At 43.2% G+C, this 20,885-nt stretch overlaps 1 protein-coding gene across 1 annotated transcript; it reads right to left on the reverse strand.

Annotated features, from left to right (window-relative positions):
• Nucleotides 1-9,159: 9,159 nt before the first annotated feature.
• Nucleotides 9,160-19,396, reverse strand: LOC139374105 (von Willebrand factor A domain-containing protein 7-like). Its single transcript, XM_071115101.1, has 17 exons — nucleotides 19,110-19,396; nucleotides 18,749-18,901; nucleotides 17,959-18,099; nucleotides 17,715-17,808; nucleotides 16,651-16,779; nucleotides 16,062-16,248; nucleotides 15,654-15,823; nucleotides 14,967-15,079; nucleotides 14,591-14,707; nucleotides 14,107-14,266; nucleotides 13,927-14,003; nucleotides 11,612-11,744; nucleotides 11,369-11,521; nucleotides 11,089-11,181; nucleotides 10,493-10,779; nucleotides 10,069-10,368; nucleotides 9,160-9,885 (listed from the first exon to the last, which is right to left on the reverse strand). The coding sequence occupies exons 1-17, from the start codon at nucleotides 19,296-19,298 to the stop codon at nucleotides 9,415-9,417; spliced, it is 2,967 nt and encodes a 988-aa protein (XP_070971202.1). The 5' UTR covers nucleotides 19,299-19,396; the 3' UTR covers nucleotides 9,160-9,414.
• Nucleotides 19,397-20,885: the final 1,489 nt, after the last annotated feature.

Genomic DNA, 20,885 nt, shown 5'->3' on the forward strand with positions numbered 1-20,885 from the left:
CCTTAGTGTGATAATATACTATGTGATATTACTCGCACCAGCCTTAGTGTGATAATATAATACATGATATGACTCCCACCATCCTTAGTATGATAATATAATACATTATATGACTCCCACCAGCCTTAGTTTGATAATATAATATATGATATGACTCCCACCAGCCTTAGTGTGATAATATAATACATGATATGACTCCCACCAGCCTTAGTGTGATAATATAATACATGATATGACTCCCACCAGCCTTAGTGTGATAATATACTATGTGATATTACTCGCACCAGCCTTAGTGTGATAATATAATACATTATATGACTCCCACCATCCTTAGTGTTATAATATAATAAATGATATGACTACAGTGCCTTGCGAAAGTATTCGGCCCCCTTGAACTTTGCGACCTTTTGCCACATTTCAGGCTTCAAACATAAAGATATAAAACTGTATTTTTTTGTGAAGAATCAACAACAAGTGGGACACAATCATGAAGTGGAACGACATTTATTGGATATTTCAAACTTTTTTAACAAATCAAAAACTGAAAAATTGGGCGTGCAAAATTATTCAGCCCCCTTAACCTCTTTGATCTCTAGGGGCGCTATTTCATTTTTGGATAAAAAACGTTCCCGTTTTAAGCGCGATATTTTGTCACGAAAAGATGCTCGACTATGCATATTCTTGACAGTTTTTGAAAGAAAACACTCTGAAGTTTCAGAATCTGCAAAGATATTGTCTGTAAGTGCCCCAGAACTCATTCTACAGGCGAAACCAAGATGATGCATCAACCAGGAAATGAGCAGAATTTCTGAAGCTCTGTTTTCCATTGTCTCCTTATATGGCTGTGATTGCGCAAGGAATGAGCCTACACTTTCTGTCGTTCCCCCAAAGTGTTAGCAGCATTGTGACGTATTTGTAGGCATATCATTGGAAGATTGACCATAAGAGACTACATTTTCCAAGTGTCCGCCTGGTGTCCCTGCGTCGAAATTGGAGCGTAAAGCCAGGTGCAATTATTTTTCCATTTGAGAGCAAGGAGAAACCAGGCTTCCACGAAGGATATATCATTGAAGAGATATGTGGAAAAACACCTTGAGGATTGATTCTAAACCACGTTTGCCATGTTTCAGTCGATATTATGGAGTTAATTTGGAAAAAAGTTCGCGTTTTGAGGGCTGAATTTTCGTTTTTTTTTTTTTTTTTTTTTTTTTTTTTTGGTAGCCAAATGTGATGTACAAAACGGAGCTATTTCTAATACACAAAGAATCTTTTTGGAAAAACGGAGCATCTGCTATCTAACTGAGAGTCTCCTCATTGAAAACATCAGAAGTTCTTCAAAGGTAAGTTATTTTATTTGAAGGCTTTACTTGTTTTTGTGATAGTTGCCTGCTAAATGCTAACGCTAATGCTAACGCTAATGCTAACGCTAAATGCTACGCTAGCTAGCTACTGTTACACAAATTATTGTTTTCCTATGGTTGAAAAGCATATTTTGAAAATCTGAGATGACAGTGTTGTTAACAAAAGGCTAAGCTTGAGAGCTAGCATATTTATTTCATTTCATTTGCGATTTTCATGAATAGTTAACGTTGCGTTATGGTAATGAGGTCTATAAATAGAATCCCGGATCCGGGTTTGGTCGTCGCAACAGGTTAAGTTAATACTTTGTAGCGCCACCTTTTGCTGCGATTACAGCTGTAAGTCGCTTGGGGTATGTCTCTATCAGTTTTACACATCGAAAGACTGCATTTTTTTCAGGCTGGAGGTGCTGTAAACTCAGTCAGAATTTATGTAGTGTATAATTTTGCACGCCCAATTAGTGAATAATTTTGCACGCCCAATTTTTTTGGTGTAGGGTGAAGTTGACCCTAAACACTGATCTTGAGTCAGTTTTGCATTTCCACCACAAATGGTTAAGGTTAGGATCGTGGGAGGGATTGCTAATCATAGATCTATACCGAGGGGAAACTTCCAGAGTTTGACTGGCCACAGACGAACATATACAATGCATTACGAACATTTTCAGACCCCTTCACTTTTTCCACATTTTGTTGCGTTACAGCCTTATTCTAAAATGGATTAAAACATTTTTTCTGTCATCAATCTGCACACAATACCACATATTAACAAAGCAAAAACAGTTTTTTTTTAAAATTTGACAAAATTTTTACGCAAATAATTCACTTACATGCAGGGAGGACAAAAAGAAAAACCTATTGTTGACTTTAAAATGAATCATTAGACATAGTTTAACAAAATAGTAACACTAAGACATGGCTTTGAAATATACTTGAGGCCAAAGAGTAACAAGTAGGCAAGCTAACCAGAGAGGTTAACTGCCATAACCTCCACTGTCTATCCACAGGTTAACTGTCATAACATCTACTGTCTATCCACAGGTTAACTGCCATAACCTCTACTGTCTATCCACAGGTTAACTGTCATAACATCTACTGTCTATCCACAGGTTAACAGCCATAACCTCCACTGTCTATCCACAGGTTAACTGTCATAACCTCCACTGTCTATCCACAGGTTAACTGTCATAACATCTACTGTCTATCCACAGGTTAACTGTCATAACCTTCACTGTCTATCCACAGGTTAACTGTCATAACATCCACTGTCTATCCACAGGTTAACTCTCATAATATCCACTATCTATCCACAGTTTAATGTCATACCATCTAGTGTCTATCCACAGGTTCACTGTCATAACATCTACTGTCTATCCACAGGTTAACTGTCATAACATCTACTGTACTTATGCAAAGTGAGAGAATATACAATATTTGGCATGTGTCAAAAAGTGATTGATTACCTTTTTATGTGTCACGTGGTTATGCCCATTGATATACATCATGTCCAGATGTTCTCACGCTATGGAAGTTTACATACATTTAGTTTGGAGTCATTAAAACCTCTTACTTCTACCCCCTCCTTTTTCGAACATTCTGTTAAAAATCGCGCAACTTTTCAGCGTCCTGCTACTCATGCCAGGAATATAGTATATGCATATGATTAGTATGTGTGGATAGAAAACACTCTGAAGTTTCTAAAACTGGTTAAATCACGGCTGTGACTATAACAGATCGTGTGTTTCATTGAAAAACGCAAGAAAAACTGCTCTCTGAAAGCTAAAAATAATTTCCATAAGTCACTTCCACGAGTTGTTAAAAGAGGACAACATTTAATATCGACCTGCATGCAATTCATACCATTTCCACACGATGTCGCCATTGTCGTCATTTTCAATTGAATTAATTGTTGGAAAATCCATCTATCTGGCATCCGTTTCTTCCAGTCTTCACCCGGATGTTGTTAATGAAGACATTGGCAGCCATTGATTTGCAAACGAGGAGCTATTGAATATACATCGCCCTGTAATCATTTTGATAGATTATAAACGTTTACTAATACCTAAAGTTGGATTACAAAAGGATTTCGAAGTGTTTTGTGAAAGTTTATCGTCGACTTTTTTAATTTAAAAAAATTACGCAGCGTTTAAAAACAATGTTTTTTTCTGAATGACACAGCTTCCATACAAAGCTATTTTGGGTATATATGGACCGATTTAAACGAAAAAAAGACCCAATAGTGATGTTTATGGGGCATATAGGAGTGCCAAGAAAGAAGCTCGTCAAAGGTAATGAATGTTTTATATTTTATTTCTGCGTTTTGTGCTGCGTCGGATAAGCAGAGTCTTTGTTTACGTCGCATTCAGGGATTTTCAGGTGGTGCATGCTATCAGATAATACCTTCTCATGCTTTCGCCGAAAAGCATTTTAAAAATCTGACTTGCTGGCTAGGTTCACAACGAGTGTAGCTTTAATTCAATACCCTGCTTGTGAATTTTGATCAAGGTTTGAGTTGTAACGAGTACATTTAGCATTTAGCGTAGCGCATTTGCATTTCCAGGTGCCTACTTGAGACGCAGACGTCTCAAGTAGGACCAAGAAGTTAAAACTCGTTTTTCAACCACTCTACAAGTTTCTTGTTAACAAACTATAGTTTTGGCAAGTCGGGTAGGCCATCTGCTTTATTCATGACTCAAGTAATTTATCCAACAATTGTTTACAGACAGATTATTTCACTTATAATTCACTGTATCACAATTCCAGTGGGTCAGAAGATTATACACTAAGTTGATTGTGCCTTTAAACAGCTTGGAAAATTCCAGAAAATTATGTCACGGCTTTATTAGCTACTGATGGGCTAATTGACATAATTTGAGTCTGTTGGAGGTTTACCTGTGGATGTATTTCAAGGCCTACCTTCAAACTCATTGGCTCTTTGCTTGACATTATGGGAAAATCAAAAGAAATCAGCTAACACCTCAGAAAAAAAATGTAAACTTCCACAAGTCTGGTTCATCCTTGGGAGCAATTTCCAAATGTCTGAACGTACCAGGTTCATCTGTAGAAACAATAGTACGCAAGTATAAACACCATGGGACCACGCAGCCGTCATACCACTCAGGAAGGAGATGCATTGTGTCTCCTTGAGATGAACGTACTTTGGTGTGGAATGTGCGAATCAATCCCAGAACAGCAAAGGACCTTGTGAAGTTGCTGGAGGAAACGGGTACGAAAGTATCTATATCCACAGTAAAACAAGTCCTATATCGACATAACCTGAAAGGCCGCTCAGCAACGAAGAAGCCAATGCTCAAAAAACGCCATAAAAAAGCCAGCCTACGGTTTGCAACTGCACATGTGGACAAACATCATACTTTTTGGAGAAATTCCTCTGGTCCGATGAAACAAAAATAGAACTGTACAACAGTAGTCTTCTGTAACAAGCAATACATATTAAATATGTTCACATACATCCATGACTGAATGGTTTCACAAACTCCTTTAAAGGTTTTGTAAGTACGTTGTAAGTACGTTGTAACAGGCCTCATTTAGCAGTCTGAATTAATCTAGAGACACCAAAACATCAACATTTAGAGAAGCTTGGAGATTATTCCGCAAGCTGATTTATCTAACTCTTTACAGACCAAAGGAATTTCCAGAGCTAGAAATCCCTGAGACTGTGTATGATAACTGTGACCCGTATGTCTAATGGTTATTGTAGATGTTAGCTACAGAGGGAGTTGACAGTATGTCAAAGAGCTTTATAAAGGCATATAGAGCAATGAATTGACCGACATACCCCAAGGGGGGAGAGAGAGACAGCGATTTCATTCATTGAAGGTAAATCACCATACACCTAGAATTGGTGTAGGAGACATGTTTTCTGCAGTTTTCTGTGGTTTATCTGTGTTAGACTTGTCAGAGGACAGTTACTTATACTCAGGCAGACCAACCCGGAAAATACTTTTTCATTTCACAGGCTCCCTAAACAGAGGCTCCATAAGTTCACTACAAAAAATTCCCAACTGTTTCAAATGTTCAAACTCAGGCCTCCCCCATTCACTACATACATTCCCAACTGTTTCAAATGTTCAAACTCAGGCCTCCCCCATTCACTACATACATTCCCAAATGTTTCACATATTCTTTCAGTTCAACAAGGTCATTACACCTCAATCAACATGACATTTTTATTGCAAACATATGCTTTACTTCAAAAGGAACAGCTGCACTATCATGTTACATAAGCACTCACTCGATAGCGTGAGAACATCCGGACAGGATGTACATAAATGGGCATAACCACGTGACACATAAAATAGATCATCAATCACTTTTTGACACATGCCGAATACTGTATTCTCTCTAAAGTGGTCAGTGTGATTGTCCAGAAATATTGTTAGTAAGATTTACTAAGTGTTTGCACATTTTTCAGTATAGGGGATGAGTCCTAAAGCAAAGATAAAACATGAAACTGTTCAATCATTTACATATTACCTGAATGTTATCCTCTTTCTGTTAACTCAAGTTTACATTTTCATTCTGTCGTGAATTTTTAACTCCATTTTGAAGATAAAAAAACTGCAGACGTTACATCCGACTAAGTGCTGCTAACACTGCTAACAGTAAATCTGGGATGTGTTCATTAGTGTACAAAATAACAAAATGTTTTGCAATGGTACATTTGTTTTACTTCCATTGTATAAATGATTTTGATAAAAAAAATATGTATTCACATTTTGTGTGTTTATATATAAATGTTCCATGAGCAACATGTTTGGTGTCTGATAATTGTGTTCTCTTCAGGTGAAATCATTACTAGTGAATCCAGAACAATCCGTTTCAGGTTATTATAAAATCACAATGATTTTGTACTTTTTTTAGGACATCTCCCTCTGCAAAGTTGGTAGCTAAGGTGAACTGTGGTATGAACAACATAGAGTTAGACTGGCCTCTGTCTCAGAACCTAGAGAGATGTGTTAATAGAGCAGGAGTCTCTTACCTTGGGGTGGTCAGTGTTATTATAGAGCAGTAGTCTCTTACCTTGGGGTGGTCAGTGTTATTATATAGCAGTAGTCTCTTACCTTGGGGTGGTCAGTGTTATTATAGAGCAGTAGTCTCTTATCTTGGGGTGGTCAGTTTTATTAGAGCAGTAGTCTCTTACCTTGGGGTGGTCAGTGTTATTATATAGCAGTAGTCTCTTACCTTGGGGTGGTCAGTGTTATTATATAGCAGTAGTCTCTTACCTTGGGGTGGTCAGTGTTCTTAGAGCAGTAGTCTCTTACCTTGGGGTGGTCAGTGTTGTGCCATCAACCCATTTCCAGGTCTTCTCAGTAACATAGTCAGTCAGACCATTCCAGGCTACAGGGACTGAGTAAAACTAATTGAAGAATGTCTGTTGTGACAGAAAACAACATTGTTAATATAAAGTCTCCACTGTTATTCTCTCTCTCTCTCTCTCTCTCTTTTACCTGTTCATCTTTGCTGTCTATGATCACCAGATCTGCTCCTCTGCTCAGACAGTCCTGTCTGGCGTAATCCCAGGTGTTCTTCACAGTGGAGATGTAGAAAGTAGAGATGTAGTAACAGCTGCCTTCAAACCTCATCCACGCTTTCGAGCATAAGGTTTGCTCTGTTGAAGTATACAACACAATAAATAAATACAATTACTTGGGGCTTTCCAAAAAGTGTTACCTAAAGGTTGTATACTGTTGACATGATTGAAGCAAACCCGTTTCAGTTCCTCAAGGATTGTCATTTTGATGAGGATTGACATCAAAAGGAATACCAGTTCAGTTCTTATTCTGATAGTTGTCTCTCTCCCTTTCTATCTGGTCTCTCTCTTTAGTCAGCCTGTTGTAACTCATCTGTAGCTGGTCTCTCTCTTTAGTCACAATCATTTTATGAGTCTCCGATGCTTCTGTTATCTGCATAGGATGGATACATATAGCTACTGGTGAAAACATCCTTTGTTACTGCTACTGGTCTTGGTGGCTGGAGTGGCTGGAGTCTTTGACAATGTTTAGGGCCTTCCTTTGACACCGCCTGGTGTAGAGCTCCTGGATGGCAGGCAGCTTAGCCCCGGTGCTGTACTGGGCCGTATGCACCACCATCTGTAGTGCCTTGCGGTCGGAGGTCAAGCGGTTGCCATATCAGGCAGTGATGCAACCAGTTACTAGGATGCAACATAGTTACTAGGTAAAACAACAGGTGAATAGTTCTAATCACCAGCACTTCTTAAAACTAGGTGATAAGCAATTTATTTGGACACCAACTCACAGTAGACAGACAGGCCTATGATCCCAGCCATTAAAACACACAGCAGCCCCAGACACACTGCAAAAACTGTGAAGGGTCTCTTCCCTGAGCTTCTCAGGCTCTGTAGACACATCAAATAAACTGTTGTGCGTGTGTGTGTGTGTGTTACCTGAGTGCTGGTCTCCTGGTCCATTATTAGGAGCAGTGTCTACTGTCTCTTCTCTCTTGGTGCTGGTCTCACCGTCTCTCAGGGTGTCTGCACTGACGTAGATATCCACAATCCTCTCCTTCATCTCACCTCTGTTAAACTTGACCTTCTTGTTCATATCTGGCTCAGCATAGATGGCCTCAGACATCTCCAATAACTTACTGTGTTTTCTGTCTAACAGGTGTATGTTAAGTCTATCCAGGTTATTGTGATATCGTTACCCCTGCCCTGTGTCTGTTCCTGTTCCTTACTGTAGGTGGCACTGTTTTAAGCAGCTCCAGGATAACAATGGCAGCAACTAGAGGTTGATTGCGTTGTACCTTTTTGAGACAGTAAATTCAGTCAATCGGCCTTCTCTATCAGAGCTAAAATATGATGGAATGCAATGCTCACGGACTAGAGAAGCTGCACTCATTATTGTACTTATACATTTTAATTGAAAACAAGACTCAAATCTATCCAAACCTGTACACATGAGTTATCTGTGGTTCCTCATTATAGTGTGTTGTTGTTAGAATGACATATTATTGGATGTAATGTATTTGTATGTTGTATTGTTTTAGTGTGTATTTGTATTTAGATGATGGCTGTGTAAAGGCCCTTACCTGCCCAGGGACTACGGGTGTAAATGATCTTTTGGCTAACCCTGGCACATTTACATGGATGTAATATTGATGCTGATTAATGTGCACTGTCCCCTATAAAAACATGACCACATGACTTCCCCCACTTTAGCTTCTAATGGAAAAATGGTTGTTTCCCACAGTGCACATCCCACAGTGTATTATGACTGAGTTCCCACAGTGTATTATGACAGAGTTCCCACAGTGTATTATGACAGAGTTCCCACAGTGTATTATGACTGAGTTCCCACAGTGCACATCCCACAGTGTATTATGACTGAGTTCCCACAGTGTATTATGACTGAGTTCCCACAGTATATTATGACTGAGTTCCCACAGTGTATTATGACAGAGCTCCCACAGTGTATTATGACAGAGTTCCCACAGTGTATTATGACAGAGTTCCCACAGTGTATTATGACAGTTCCCACAGTGTATAAATGACACAGTTCCCACAGTGTATTTTGACACAGTTCCCACAGTGTATTATGACAGAGTTCCCACAGTGTATTATGACAGAGTTCCCACAGTGTATTATGACAGAGTTCCCACAGTGTATTTTGACAGAGTTCCCACAGTGTATTATGACAGAGTTCCCACAGTGTATTATGACAGAGTTCCCACAGTGTATTTTGACAGAGTTCCCACAGTGTATTATGACAGAGCTCCCACAGTGTATTATGACAGAGTTCCCACAGTGTATTATGACAGAGTTCCCACAGTGTATTATGACAGAGTTCCCACAGTGTATTATGACACAATTCCCACAGTGTATTATGACACAGTTCCCACAGTGTATTATGACACAGTTCCCACAGTGTATTATGACAGAGTTCATTACATATTTCCACCCTGTCTTTTTGTACAACATAACATATACATACCGGTTATGTCTGATGACTTGAGTCTCTTTGCAATGATTCCACTGTTCCACATGACATCTACCTACATGAACTATTATACAACTCTATAGCTCTACTCTATTCCACAGGAGAAGAGAAAGCATCACACAGATCCTTAGATACAGGGACAGAGTCAAAGGTGACCCTCCAGTAGATGTAGTACTAACTACAGGTACAGCTGTAGTGTTGGTGACAGAGGCCTGTGCTGTAGAGCTCACAACCACCCCCACAGAGTCCTTTACTGAGCCCAGACACACACCCACGTTGCCTGCCCTGTCAACTACCACTAGCTCTACCTTCTTTGAACAGCAGGTGGCGCTGTACTCAATCCGGGTCACGTTCTCGCCCCCGGTGCCCACCTCTGTAGAAGTGTTCAGGGTCCCGTTGCCCTGGCGCAGGGTGACTCGGTCGATGCCAGTCCCGTTGGCACCGTCGGTCAGGTTGGCAGAGAGCTGCCAGTAAGAGGCACCACAGTCAGCCGGGCAGTTGGACGAGACGCTGACCACCCCACACTGGGGAGGAGTGAAATCTGTCACCTGGAGGAGGGGGGAGACAGAGAGGGAGCGATAGAGAGCTTAGTCAGACAACTGAAGTAGTGGTGGTGGTAGAACCATCTCTGACCTGTAGCGCTGTTAGCATTCTTATCAGGGCCATGAGGGAGAGAGGATATGAGGAAAGGAGGCCAGATCCATTTTAGAGTTTTGGAACATGACACTCACCTTGCTGACAACAGAGAGACGCAGGATGGCGTAGTTCAAGTCTGCTGCTCCAGCGGACTCTGCCTCGATGGTCAGGGTGACGTCCGTTCCCGATGGGGTGCTGGAGGGCGCCGTGAGAGTCACCGTACCGTTGGCCGCTCCCTCTCCGGTCACAATGGAGACACTGGCGGGGAAGGAGGAAGTGAAGCCGCGGTTGTTCGTGGCTCGGACGGTAAAAGCTCCTCCTGTTCCGTTGGCCATTGCCACGGTGAAGGGGACAGAGATGGTAGAACCGGGTTCTAAAATACTGTCAGCCTGGGCCTGGGGAGGGAAGAACTTGTTCAAAATGCCATCCTATTCCTTGTAGTGCACTGCTTTTCATCAGAACCCTAGCGGCCCAGGTCCAACGGAAAAGGGTGCAATTTCAGAGTTCTACAAGACTGACCGTAACAGAGATGCTGGAAGTCTTTATCTGAGTGGAGGCCTGTCTCTGGAAGAGGCTAGGTGATGATTTGGTGGTGGCGCTATTGCTCTCTCCCCTCAGACGCACAACAAACTCCCCCTGTGGGACTCTGGCCACGGTAACCAGGAAGTCCCCGCCGCCGGTGCCGCCTAGCGATTGCAGGGTTCCGTTGACTTCTGACCCTGACCCCGAGGCCTCGACCAGGGCCACCGCCGTCACAGTGACAGAGTCACCCCCCGTCACAGACACCAGCAGGGTTATGTTATCGCCTGGGAGGGGGGAGGGGGAGTAGGAGAGACCGGGTGGTGGAGGGAGACATGGAGGAAGAGGAGAGAAGGGGAGGAGAGTGAAGTGAACAGAGGTAAAAGAGAGGGTAAGAATGAGAGAGAGGGTAACGGAGCGAGGGAGAAAACGAGGTAGAAACAGAGAGGTGAAGGTGAAGGTGAAGGTGAAGTAGAGAGGAAGAGGAAGTTATTATTTTCTTTTACATTATTTGAAACTACTCTGCTGTGATGCTATGGAAGATGAAGATGAAAGAGCCGGTACTGAAGATGGTTTCATCTGTTATTTATTGTTACCTGTGAGAGGACGGCCCTCTTTGAGGCCAAAGTCTCCATGAGCCCCCCCGAAAGCCTCCACGAAATGGTAGCCAAAATTAACAGAGCTCTGACCTGAAACACACACACACGCACATTAGATAATCATTATTTAAACAATTCTTACATAGAAAATAAAGATAGATATCTAAATGTTGTGATGAGGAGGGGAAGTCCAGACAATGGACTACGTCTGAAATAGAACCCTATTCCATATAATCACTACTGTTGACCAGGGATCAGGGCTCGCCACTGTACTGACCTATGACCTTCAGTGAGTAAGACTCTAGGGAGTTAAGACTGATTTCCCATAGTCCTATGTTGTTGTGTGTGGTCAGAGAGATGCGGTGTAGGTTCCCTACAGTCTGGATGGTCCCCAGAGGACCACTGGCCTCACTGTTACTCTGAGACACACCTAGAGGGAGGAGAGGGACATCTGGTTATCAAACCTTTACCTGGACAGGTGACGTGTACAATAAATCACAACTGGCTGTCACACACACACCTGAAGGGCTGGTGAGAGTGAAGGAGAGGGATCCTCCTGTGATGTAAGCATTCAGGTTTCTCATAGACTCGTCTACTGTAAAGGAGAAATTCTCTGCCTTTCCTGGGCTCCTTACCTCCTGTAGAACAGTCACCTGGAGGAGGAGTTAAATGAGAGGAGGAGGAGGAGGAGGAGGAGTTAATAGACAATACATTAGATATGTTAACAACACAGTAACCTGGAGGAGGAGGAGGAGGAGGAGGAGGAGGAGTTAATAGACAATACATTAGATATGTTAACAACACAGTAACCTGGAGGAGGAGGAGGAGGAGGAGGAGGAGGAGGAGGAAGAGGAGGAGGAGGAGGAGGAGGAGGAGGAGTTAATAGACAATACATTAGATATGTTAACAACACAGTGACCTGGAGGAGGAGGAGGAGTTAATAGACAATACATTAGATATGTTAACAACACAGTCACCTGGAGGAGGAGGAGGAGTTAATAGACAATACATTAGATCTGTTAACAACACAGTAACCTGGAGGTGGAGGAGGAGGAGTTAATAGACAATACATTAGATATGTTAACAACACAGTCACCTGGAGGAGGAGGAGGAGGAAGAGGAGGGGTTAATAGACAATACATTAGATATGTTAACAACACAGTAACCTGGAGGAGGAGGAGGAGGAAGAGGAGGGGTTAATAGACAATACATTAGATATGTTAACAACACAGTTGAGATCATTGTTATGTGTACAGTTGTATACAGTGCCTTGCGAAAGTATTCGGCCCCCTTGAACTTTGCGACCTTTTGCCACATTTCAGGCTTCAAACATAAAGATATAAAACTGTATTTTTTTGTGAAGAATCAACAACAAGTGGGACACAATCATGAAGTGGAACGACATTTATTGGATATTTAAAACTTTTTTAACAAATCAAAAACTGAAAAATTGGGCGTGCAAAATTATTCAGCCCCTTTACTTTCAGTGCAGCAAACTCTCTCCAGAAGTTCAGTGAGGATCTCTGAATGATCCAATGTTGACCTAAATGACTAATGATGATAAATACAATCCACCTGTGTGTAATCAAGTCTCCGTATAAATGCACCTGCACTGTGATAGTCTCAGAGGTCCGTCAAAAGTGCAGAGAGCATCATGAAGAACAAGGAACACACCAGGCAGGTCCGAGATACTGTTGTGAAGAAGTTTAAAGCCGGATTTGGATACAAAAAGATTTCCCAAGCTTTAAACATCCCAAGGAGCACTGTGCAAGCGATAATATTGAAATGGAAGGAGTATCAGACCACTGCAAATCTACCAAGACCTGGCCGTCCCTCTAAACGTTCAGCTCATACAAGGAGAAGACTGATCAGAGATGCAGCCAAGAGGCCCATGATCACTCTGGATGAACTGCAGAGATCTACAGCTGAGGTGGGAGACTCTGTCCATAGGACAACAATCAGTCGTATATTGCACAAATCTGGCCTTTATGGAAGAGTGGCAAGAAGAAAGCCATTTCTTAAAGATATCCATAAAAAGTGTCGTTTAAAGTTTGCCACAAGCCACCTGGGAGACACACCAAACATGTGGAAGAAGGTGCTCTGGTCAGATGAAACCAAAATTTAACTTTTTGGCAACAATGCAAAACGTTATGTTTGGCGTAAAAGCAACACAGCTCATCACCCTGAACAACCATCCCCACTGTCAAACATGGTGGTGGCAGCATCATGGTTTGGGCCTGCTTTTCTTCAGCAGGGACAGGGAAGATGGTTAAAATTGATGGGAAGATGGATGGAGCCAAATACAGGACCATTCTGGAAGAAAACCTGATGGAGTCTGCAAAAGACCTGAGACTGGGACGGAGATTTGTCTTCCAACAAGACAATGATCCAAAACATAAAGCAAAATCTACAATGGAATGGTTCAAAAATAAACATATCCAGGTGTTAGAATGGCCAAGTCAAAGTCCAGACCTGAATCCAATCGAGAATCTGTGGAAAGAACTGAAAACTGCTGTTCACAAATGCTCTCCATCCAACCTCACTGAGCTCGAGCTGTTTTGCAAGGAGGAATGGGAATTTTTTTTAAAGTTTTAAATATCCAATAAATGTCGTTCCACTTCATGATTGTGTCCCACTTGTTGTTGATTCTTCACAAAAAAATACAGTTTTATATCTTTATGTTTGAAGCCTGAAATGTGGCAAAAGGTCGCAAAGTTCAAGGGGGCCGAATACTTTCGCAAGGCACTGTATCTTGTCCAGTGAGTGAGAGTGACTGACTGAACACTGAGCTGGCGGACATTGGTCTATAACCTGTAGGTCAATACATTATCATACCTGTGCTGCAGAGGAGGCGTCCTCGATGACGCTGGTGGCCCGGTGCAGATCCTCCTTGGTGACCTCAATGGCCTGACCTAGAGGAAGGGAGCACAGTATGTTCTGAGAACTCTATAAGAAGCTGTAAAACACTTTGGGACAACTGCTTTGTGAATTAAATCAATTGAATGATTGGTTGACCTCCAGAGGCCTGGGCAAGGTCATGGTACAGCTGAGCGTCTGATTGGGCCATCCGGTTGGAGGCTCCACCCTGACTGGGCCATACGGCTGAAGCCCCGCCCATGGAACGCCTACGACGACGTCGACTGGATCGGAGGTTGTCAGTCAACATGAAGGTCACCTGAGGAGAAGAGAGGAGAGGGAGCAGAGGAGAGGTAGAGAGAGGAGAAGAGAGTTAGAAGTTGATGACAGAATAAAGGATGAAAGGAAAGTGGAAGTTAGGAAAGAATGGCAGTAAAGAAATAAGATATGTTGAGATCAATCATGATGGCTAACATTTACATCACACTTTATCAAATCTCAGTCAGACAACTTGTGAGCCCACAAACAGTAAACTGTCTCCAAAAGAGGGAGAGACAGAGACAGTGATGAAGAGAAGCACAGAGAAAGAGACAGAAAGAGAAGGAGACAGAGAGAGAAAGATACAGTAGTGAAAGCTACTAACCACAGACTTGGTGCTCTCTATGAGGGCAGTGACAGTGCTCTTCAGTGCAGTGTCTTTAGCAGGAGCATCAGTGAACACAAAGATCTCAGAGGAGGGTGGCGCCGCCGTGAGGGCCAGCTGGGAATTACAACACATTCAGCAAAGAGTCAGACCACACTGGGATCAAGTACAGGATCTCTATGAGAAATAACATGTTCAGTCCACTAGCTAGCTAACCAGCTCTGGCAGTGTTGCAAAAACTTAAAATTTTAAAATGCAGCCATTCAAATACAGCCTTCATATTGGCAATGAAACCTTTGCTCATGATATTACCTATATATATATATATATATATATATATATATATATATATATATATATATATACACACACACACCTGTAGTCCTGACAGGCACAGCTCTGGTATATCTCCTCCTCCTGATGCTGTCAGTGCGTTGATTCTCTGTTTGAAAATGTCTGCATTTGTTGTGGTGATCAGAGGTCCAAATCCTGCAAACACACACACAAACACACACACACACAAACACACACCACAAATGACAAATTGTGTAAGATTTGGTCTGACGTGAAAATGTAATGTTATGCCACTTAATTAAGTAAAAAGAGAAGAAATTTGGGTTAAAACAGTTATTCTGCTCCCAATTTCAGAGAGGCACTTGTGGCATGTGACAGGCTAACACCCCCCCTGGGTTGAATGGGACCAGGATGTATGTTCCTGCTGATCTGGGACCAGGCTAACACCCCCCATGGGTCGTTGAAGGGGACCAGAATGCATGTTCCTGCTGATCTGGGACCAGGCTAACACCCCCCATGGGTCGTTGAGGGGGCCAGAATGCATGTTCCTGCTGATCTGGGACCAGGCTAACACCCCCCATGGGTCGTTGAGGGGGCCAGAATGCATGTTCCTGCTGATCTGGGACCAGGCTAACACCCCCCATGGGTTGTTGAAGGGGACCAGAATGCATGTTCCTGCTGATCTGGGACCAGGCTAACACCCCCCATGGGTTGTTGAAGGGGACCAGAATGCATGTTCCTGCTGATCTGGGAACAGGCTAACACCCACCTGGGTCGTTGAAGGGGACCAGGATGTATGATGAAGGTTCCTGCTGGGTTCCTCTCTTACTGTCGATGATGGAGAAGGACACTCTCTTAGCCTCAGTGATGTCATCACTCATACTGCCTGTGGTGTCGATGACAAAACACAACACTGATGACTGAGTGATGCCCATTAACCTGGAGAGGAGATGAGAGAGAGCAAGGGAGATTATGAACCAAAAACACCCTTTGTTATCCTAGCTCCTCACAACAGTTTACCATGACATCTCCCTCATCCTATAGTAGTCCAATCCTTGCCCATAGTAGTGATACAATCCTCCAATTTAACACAAAACATCACAAATAATCCCCTCTTGCCTAAACATTGCCCACCTACTTCAGCCTCTCTCTCTCTCTCTCTCTCTCTCTCTCTCACCGTAGGAAGTCTTTGTCCCCGGCAGCTCCTCTGATGTCCTCCAGCAGTTCCATGGTAGCGTTGACGGCCACGTCGGCTGCAGTGTGGTGGAGGTGACCGTGACTGGACCCCACGTCGTCCTTGTTGATGCCCCCTTCCGGGTCCCGACCGCTGGTCCGGTCAAACGACCCGCCGTGGCTACACTTACCTAGGATAGGGGGAGATGAGTGTGTAAATTAGTTTGCACCAATGCTCCCGAGTGGCGCAGCGGTCTAAGGCGCTTCATCACAGTGTAAGCGGCATCACTACAGTCCTTGGTTTGATTCCAGGCTGTATCATAATCCGGCCGTGATTGGGAGTCCCCATACGGTGGTGCACAATTGTCCCAACGTCGTCCGGGTTTGGCATGGGTAGCCCGTCATTGTAAATAAACATTTACCTAGTTAAATAAAGGTTACATAATATCATGTTTTTTTGGTTGTATTTATTTGGATCCCCATTAGCTGCTGTCTATCAAGAAGAGGAAGAAAAAGTGTGTGTGTGTGTGTGTGTGTGTGTGTGTGTGTGTGTGTGTGTGTGTGTGTGTGTGTGTGTGTGTGTGTGTGTGTACCTGCAGGTTTGTTGGAGGAGAACAGGTTGAAGTATCCAGAGGTGAGAAGGCCCTGCTGTAAGACCTCTGGTAGGATGTTATCAGTACAGTTACCTCCCATACAGCTCCTACAGGTCGGAGTACTGGGGCCTGAAGAGGGAGGAGAGGGAGGAGAGGGAGGAGAGGGAGTTATAACAGGAGTACTGGGGCCTGAAGAGGGAGGAGAGGGAGGAGAGGGAATTATAACAGGAGTACTGGGGCCTGAAGAGGGAGGAGAGGGAATTATAACAGGAGTACTGGGGCCTGAAGAGGGAGGAGAGGGGGTTATAACAGGAGTACTGGGGCCTGAAGAGGGAGGAGAGGGGGTTATAACAGGAGTGTGTGTATTGGAGGGGGTGACGGTGTGTGGTAATAGCAGTTTGTGCGTTCATTTAAAAATGACACACACACACACACAGAGAGACAGAGAGAGAGAGAGAGAGAGAGAGAATCCACTGCAGAGTTAGAGTACGGTATGTGGAGTCATCAAATCAAATTGTATTTGTCATATGTGCCGAATACAAAAGTGGAATGCTTACCTACAAGCCCTTAACAACAGGGCAGTTTTTTTGAAAGTGTTAAGTAAAAATACAAGTAACAAATCATTAACGAGCAGCAGTAAAATAACAATAGCGAGGCTATATACTGTGAGTACCTATTAAACTGTGAGTACCGGTACAGAGTCAATGTGCGGAGACACCGGTTAGTGGAGGTAATTGAGGTAATATGTACATGTAGGTAGAGTTAAAGTGACTATGTATAGAGTGGTGTGAAGTGTGTAGAAGCGATGACAAGTCTATTATCTCCAGGCTGGTTGGTCGACTGATACAAAGAGGGAGTGGTTTAGTGTTGACATTGGCACACAGCCAAATACTTCTTTATCAATCCGCGAGGAGGTGTTTCTTTATTTTGTGAACAAATGCCTTTATAATGTAGGCGTTTTAGCTACGTGTCTGTTTTGCATGTAGTTTCCTGTATTGTGCTGATATAGGTTGGTATGTCTGGGGATGGTTTAAATAAACTACAGAGAGTTCCACACACAATACCTGCCAGGTTCACCAGTTGCAGGTCAGGTCTGATCAGAGTGCTGTACGGCTGTCTGTTCCCCATCTCAACCCAGTTACTGTGGCTGTAGAAATCCTGGAGAGACAGTCACAATACACTCCACAGTATCAGCACAGTCTTCATCATCTCCCTCTCTCACATGTAGTATGTGTGTGTGTGTGTTTGTGCGTGTGCATGCGTGCTTGTTTGTGTGTCACCTCATCTGTAGTGTGACAGACAGCTCACCTGTAGTGTGTGACAGACTCGTCCCAGAGCCAGCCTGGCCAATAAGAAGCTCCCTCGTTTGACGCTGGCCTTGACCTCCGACACCCCCGCCGTGATCAGGGCCCGCCCCCCTTGGAAGGTCTCACCGTCGAAGTGGTGCGCCTGGCTCACATCATCATCATCATCATCATCATCATCACCACCATCATGTCACCATCATCATCATCATCGTCACCATCATCATCATTGTGTCACCATTAACATCACAATCATCAACCTCATCATCCTCGTATCCATTATCATCACAATTATCACCCACCACCCGTATCACCATCATCCCCATTATCATCATCATCATGATCAACATCATGTCACCATCATCACCATTATCACCATTATCACCATCATCCCTATTATCATCATCATCATGATCAACATCATGTCACCATCATCATCATTGTCACCATTATCACCATCAGCCCCATTATCATCATCATCATGATCAACATCAGCATTATAATCATCACAATTTTCATCACCATTATCATCATAGTTATCACAATTGTCACCATTATCATTGCCATTGGCATTAACACCATTATCATACTCCAAATAATAATTGCCATCATTATCATCATATTGATCATCATTAACATCATCATCACCATTTTCAACACTATTATCATAATCATCACCACATTCATCATCACCATTATCATCATCAGCATCATAATCACCATTATCACCATTATCATAATCATTGTCATGATCATCACTATTATCATCATCGTCATCATCTTGTCATCCTCACTTTGCTCAGAGCAAACGCCATGTCCACCAGGGCGTTGCTAAGGTACATCTTGACAATGGCACTCTGGAAGAGGATGGTGGAGACGAGGGAGGAAGAGGAGGAGTCTGCAGAGCAGGCCTTCTGTAGTTTAATGATGGAGAGACTGTCATCAATCTTTGGAGAGAAAGGGAGAGAGAGAGACACACAGGTTATTAATTGGTTTGTAGGGGAAACACACAAGTAAGAGACTTATTTTCAGTCTGGTGAAAAAAATGTCTTATTAGCACATTCATTGCTTTATTATAGAACTAATTACAAAACATTAGTTCATTTCCAGTAGCTCATTCCGGTCTGTCACGTCATTCACCAATAGTCAACTCACCGGCAGGCTGAAGTCCCGTCCCTGGGCGATAGCCAGGGCGCGGCAGACCTCGGCGGTTTTGCGTAATACAGCCCTCTGTGTGATGTCACGGTGTGTGACCGAGCCCCCTCCTGAGATGAGGGGTTTGAAGGCCTGGGTGCCCCCTGGAATGGACAGGTACAGCGCCATCAAGAGGAGGGAGGTCTGCATGGCAGTGCATAAAGTTGAGGGTCCAAGGAGATTGGTGGAGGTCTCTAATAACTCTCTCTATGTGTGAGATATGATCAGAGTCCAATATCAAGTATCTTCCTGGTTCTGTGAGCCTGTTGCAACCTACAGAGACACAAAAGGACAGAGAGCAAATCAAGAAGAGGTTACTCAGGGTTAATGAGCTGTAATGGAAACACCTGTGTGGAGATTGGGACTGAAGAGGGAAGCATGAGAGAGAAAAGGGAATGAAGAGGGAAGCATGAGAGAGACAAGGGAATGAAGAGGGAAGCATGAGAGAGACAAGGGAATGAAGAGGGAAGCATGAGAGAGACAAGGGAATGAAGAGGGAAGCATGAGAGAGAAAAGGGAATGAAGAGGGAAGCATGAGAGAGACAAGGGAATGAAGAGGGAAGCATGAGAGAGACAAGGGAATGAAGAGGGAAGCATGAGAGAGACAAGGGAATGAAGAGGGAAGCATGAGAGAGAAAGGGAATGAAGGGGGAGGCATGAGAGAGACAAGGGAATGAAGAGGGAAGCATGAGAGAGACAAGGGAATGAAGAGGGAAGCATGAGAGAGACAAGGGAATGAAGAGGGAAGCATGAGAGAGAAAAGGGAATGAAGGGGGAGGCATGAGAGACAAGGGAATGAAGAGGGATGTATGAGAGAGACAAGGGAATGAAGAGGGAGGCATGAGAGAGAAAAGGGAATGAAGAGGGAGGCATGAGAGAGACAAGGGAATGAAGAGGGAAGTATGAGAGAGACAAGGGAATGAAGGGGGAGGCATGAGAGAGAAAAGGGAGGGGAGACAGAAATATTCTCACTTAAGTCCTGACCATATCTCAGATCACATTGTACATATGACTAAAATAACTTGTAGTTAGTTATCTAACGAACGCACTTTAAGAAAACTCAAATTTACATACAATTTTCCATTCTAATACTTTCCATAAACAGTGCGAAATTAACTATAGATGAAGTCTAAAATACACAAAGTTGACAAAGAATTCATTAAAATGACATTAAAATGTGTGTTTTACCTGTGAGTCGTGAAGTCCCGATGTCCACGTTGGGAGTGGTGGTGGAAGTAGACTTCAAGTGTGTGTGTACAGTATTCTCTGTGTGTTTGACATTCTTTGTCCTTATCAGTTTGTGTGTGGGCTCATTCTGCTCCCTTATAACTTGCTACACCTGGGTGGAGTGACGAGGGGAGGGGAAGTCACTCATTCAGTGTTCAGGTGGCCGTGACAAGAATTCCCAAACAGAACACTCCTCCAGATACACAGGAAGAGGAGGGCTGTGTGTGTACAGTACGTGTTTACGGTGTGTGTGTGTGTGTGTGTGTGTGTGTGTCAGAGCAGTGGGAGGACAGTGGGAGAGGCCTTACTGTCCGTGTTGAGGAGGTCTGACTCAAATACACATAAAGGCAGTGTACCAAATGACACCCTTTTCCATATACATGAGTCCTATGAGCACAATAAGTCCTATAAGCACCATGAGTCCTATGAGCACAATAATTCCTATAAGCACCATGAGTCCAATGAGCACTATGAGTCCAATGAGCACAATAAGTCCTATAAGCACCATGA

This window comes from Oncorhynchus clarkii, chromosome 19 (assembly GCF_045791955.1).
Source record: "Oncorhynchus clarkii lewisi isolate Uvic-CL-2024 chromosome 19, UVic_Ocla_1.0, whole genome shotgun sequence".
In the NCBI taxonomy this organism is placed as follows: Eukaryota; Metazoa; Chordata; class Actinopteri; order Salmoniformes; family Salmonidae; genus Oncorhynchus; species Oncorhynchus clarkii.